General features: G+C 44.7%; 1 protein-coding gene across 1 annotated transcript; it reads right to left on the bottom strand.

Annotated features, from left to right (window-relative positions):
- Positions 1 to 1,438: 1,438 nt before the first annotated feature.
- On the bottom strand, positions 1,439 to 3,881 carry S1pr1 (sphingosine-1-phosphate receptor 1). Its single transcript, XM_051165542.1, has one exon. It carries the CDS (start codon positions 3,876 to 3,878, stop codon positions 2,730 to 2,732), a length of 1,149 nt encoding a protein of 382 aa, XP_051021499.1. The 5' UTR covers positions 3,879 to 3,881; the 3' UTR covers positions 1,439 to 2,729.
- Between the last annotated feature and the right edge of the window lie 363 nt (positions 3,882 to 4,244).

Raw genomic sequence — 4,244 nt, forward strand, 5'->3', positions numbered from 1 at the left:
CTCCTGTCGTTGCCAATGAGGTCCCACATACTCCGATGTCATGAGTCACCCTGTGCTTGGAGATAACTCCAAAAGCACAGCCTTATCATCCATAGATGCAAAATGGACACACTTTCCCATGATGCCTGAGTCTGCAATGAAAGCTCCAGGAAGTGAGTGGAACATGAAGTCACCCCTTCCGCCCGAGCAGACAGATGGACAGAGACATTCTCATTTGTTTCCAGCCCTTTGTCTTCCGAGCACTTTTGGCATTTCCTTCAGGAAGCGGGAGGTTATGACCTAGAGTTTCCTCAGTGAACACACTCTGTTTCCCACAGTTAACCTTCTCCAGAAATGACATGACCCTAGTAGGTGAGGTTTATCTTCATGTCCCAACTGTGTCCTGTCCTGTGCACAGCCAATGACACTTGAAAACGCAAATTCTGGAAAGCAACAATAGGCTGGAAAGCCAAACACACCAAAGCGCTCTGATTTCATCTTCAGTAAAGATGGCAACTACTCCAAGAGCTAACTGTTATGATACTTTCATGATATATGCTTTCTTTTCATAGTTGCCTTCATCTTAGTAGGAATATTTAAATGGCCAAGAATACTGAGAAAGTTTTAAAACTCTGTATGTGGGGGTGGGTGGTGAGCACCCACCCTATATTCTACTTGTTACTTGTTATAATTGATACTGCATATTCCTATATTGTTCTCATAAGAAGCCAAGAGAGTATCCGAGAAAATGGATTGACTTAGAGGCTGGAGATGTAGCTCAGTTGGTAAAATGCTTGCCAAGCATGTGTACGGACCTGGGTTCAATTCCTAGCTCAGTGTAAACCTGGGCAGAGGTAGAAGCAGGAGGACCAAAAGTTTACACTCGTCTTCAGAGCGAGCATGAGGCAAGCCTAGAACACATGACACCTTGTCTCAAGAACAGACAAACTACAATGCACAACGCACTGGGTGATTTAATATCTCCTGCTAACCACATTTTCTCTTCCCCAGCATGAGGACAGAAGACCAAGAATGGATACTTCTGTTGCTGTGTTTGAACTGATCATTTTAGTCATAATTTAAAATATATTTATGAACTCGTCGTGGTATTTTAGAACGCTGTATTTTTAGGGTGGAATTATTATACTCAGCATGGTTTAGCTTCAGTGTACTTTAAAATCCAACTAGCTACATTTATTTTCTGTGGTCTTTAGAAGGTTTATGGTTTTTTTTTTTTCCCTTATTCTCTACATGTCTCTAATGCTAATTTATTGAAGTTTCTCTTCCTGAAAAAGCTAGAGTGGTTTCTAAACAAACCACATTTTCCCCATACTCTAGCTTATCAAGGTAAAAGGTTTTAAAGTGTAACACAAATTTGCCCTTTACTTTAACTCCAAAAAAACTCCATAATCAACAGGTATCTGTGAATAATTAGAAAGTTCTCTTCACAAGAGGATCTTTAAAAAAATCAGTTTATTAATGTTTAAAAGTTGATAAAGCTATGTGCAAAATGATCCACAAAAGTCAGAAACCTATTAAATACTATTTTTAAAAGACATTTCTTGGTTTAATTGCACTGAAAACCACACTAAAGAGACAGCAACATATTTTTATTCTCTGAAACATTTACACCCACCATCAATATCTAATGACAGCCAAATGAAGAATTCATGATGATCCCTGTCAGTTAAAGTAATGCTTTTTCAGGTACAAGAGGGTGGCACTTTTAAAAGAACTACACGTTCAAAGGTGTTAACACAGGTTAGAACAAAATTCAATAAGATGACCTCCAAGAAACAAATACATTCAAAAACCATAAATTGTTCTTTAAAAGAGATACAACCATTCCCCAGCTGGTTGAAATGGATCACACAACACTCCGAAATCATCGATAAAAGTGCCAAAGATGTTGTATTTGTTAGGGAACGACATTAAGAAACAGCTCTTGGTTTGCAAAAGTTAGCTCTGCTTTTCACTGCATTCTGTTCTTTCTCTTCTGTATCATCTAAGCCTCTGGCTGATATAATTCAAATGAAGTGGGCTTCGTTATTCCTATTACAAATACATGCCCATTTGGTTGTAATCGGCATGAGGAATTCATGAGGAATAAGGACCACATTTTCATCTTAATATCTGAATAGCCTATCAAATCCCCTACAGCTTGACCCAGCTTACTTTGGCCTCAACAAATACCCTTCCCTGCCAGCCACAGACAATCAGGAAACAGAGCTCTCCATGACCTCCTTCTGATGAACAAAGTAAAAGCATATAAAGAAGGGGTGGGAAGGGGGGACAGGGTGAGGAGGGGAGGGAAGGTGGAGACATGCACACCACCCAACCAAGCTAAAGGGTACATACTCGCTTTGTCATTACAGTGAAAGATCACATCTCAAAACTCCAGGGACACTTTCTCTTGGGACCTTAGCCTTTGAGAAGGGGTCAGATGAGCCTTTCAGGAGCTTGACAATGCTAGACCTTTGGCTCAGTGCAAAAATCAAAGCTCCGGGGTATTGGGGGGGGGGCAGGAAACCCACTGAAGGCCAGACCTGATCTCCACCCTTCCTAGTGCATTGTTCACAGGAACTACCTACCTACATCATGGTATCACCAGGCCGCACATTCTCCCTTCCCTCCCTCTCTCAGGCTCCCAGTGGCTCCTTCCTGGAAGCAGCGGAGAGAGACGTTTTTGAAATGCTGGGGTAGTGGGTGAAGAAGTCAGAACGCTTCCCCAGTATCAACAACTTCCGGTTTTAAGAAGAAGAGTTAACATTTCCAGAAGACATAATGGTCTCTGGGTTATCCCCATCGTCCTTCTGGGGGTGGGAGGAGTTGTCTGATTTGCTGCGACTAAATTCCATGCCTGGGATGATGGGCCTCTTGAATTTGCCAGTGGAGTCTCCATTGGAGCATTTGCAACAAGATACAATCCGGATGAAGGCCCTGCGCATCTCCTTGTTGGTCAGGGTGTAAATGATGGGGTTGGTGCCTGAGTTCAGCACAGCCAGAACCAGGAAGTACTCTGCTTTGTACAGGATGCTACAGTTCTTCGCCTTGCAGCCCACATCCAACAGCAATAGGATGAAGAGAGGGGCCCAGCAGGCAATGAAGACACTCAGAACAATGATCACCGTCTTCAGCAAGGCCAGAGACTTCTCGGAACTGCGGCTGGCCTTGGAAATGTTCTTGCGGAAGGTCAGGCGTCGGCTTCGAGTCCTGACCAAGGAGTAGATCCTGCAGTAGAGGATGACGATGGACAACAGGAGCAGAGTGAAGACGGTGGTGCAGAAGAGTATATAGTGCTTGTGGTAGAGCGGGAGTACGGTGGAGCAGCTGGACAGAGAGCTGATGCAGTTCCAGCCCATGATGGGCAGGCCACCTAGAATGAGGGAGATGACCCAGCAGGCGCTGATGAGCAAAAAGGAGCGCGAGCTGTTGCTCCCATTGTGTAGTTTCATCTTCAGCATGGTAATGTAGCGCTCAATAGCGATGGCAAGGAGGCTGAACACTGAGGCAGACAAAGCCACAAACATACTCCCTTCCCGCAGAAACCACTGGGCGGGGGTGAGCTTATAGGTGGTGGCCCCAGACAACAACAGGTTAGCTGTGTAAGCCACTCCCGCTAACAGGTCCGAGAGGGCCAAGTTGCCTATGAAATAGTACATGGGCCGGTGGAACTTCTTGGTTTTCCAAATAGTCAGCAAGACGAATATATTCTCTAGGATGATGAAACAGCAGATGATAATGAACACCACTGAAGTCAGCTTAATGCCATAGTCCTTCTCTAGCCCGATGTTCAACTTGCCTGTGTAATTGTAATGCCGGACTATGATATCATAGTTGCCATAGTCTGAGACTGGGCTGCGGAGGGCCTTCACCACCGGCATGCTGGTGGACACCATAGCTCCCCAGGAGCCCAGGGTGATACTTCTCCAGACGAACGCTAGAGGGCGAAGTTGAGCGGGCCTTCAGTTAGAGCAGGGCCCCGGTCAGGGAGCAACCCAGTGCTTTTTGTGTAGCTTTCCTTGGCTGGAGAGGCCTCCCAAACAGCAGCCTTAAACAAGTTACAAAGAAAAGAGTCAGGGAAAAGGCCCAGCGCACTAGCATAATTCATTCTAGCCAAGACATTGCTCCATATTTGTTGTTGATTTGTTGTAAGGAAACTTGGCCAGAGCACAGGGAGGGTATTTCTTTTAACTCAAATTATCATTTCTAGTAACAACAAAAATAAACGAGAGGAGAGAGAGAGAGAGGGAGAGAGAGAGAGG

This window comes from Acomys russatus, chromosome 23 (genome assembly GCF_903995435.1).
Source record: "Acomys russatus chromosome 23, mAcoRus1.1, whole genome shotgun sequence".
Taxonomy (NCBI): domain Eukaryota; kingdom Metazoa; phylum Chordata; class Mammalia; order Rodentia; family Muridae; genus Acomys; species Acomys russatus.

What these genes read in the sequence shown, in the direction of transcription:
- S1pr1 (XM_051165542.1), bottom strand. Translation starts at nt 3,878, where the DNA reads ATGGTGTCCACCAGCATGCCGGTGGTGAAGGCCCTCCGCAGCCCAGTC.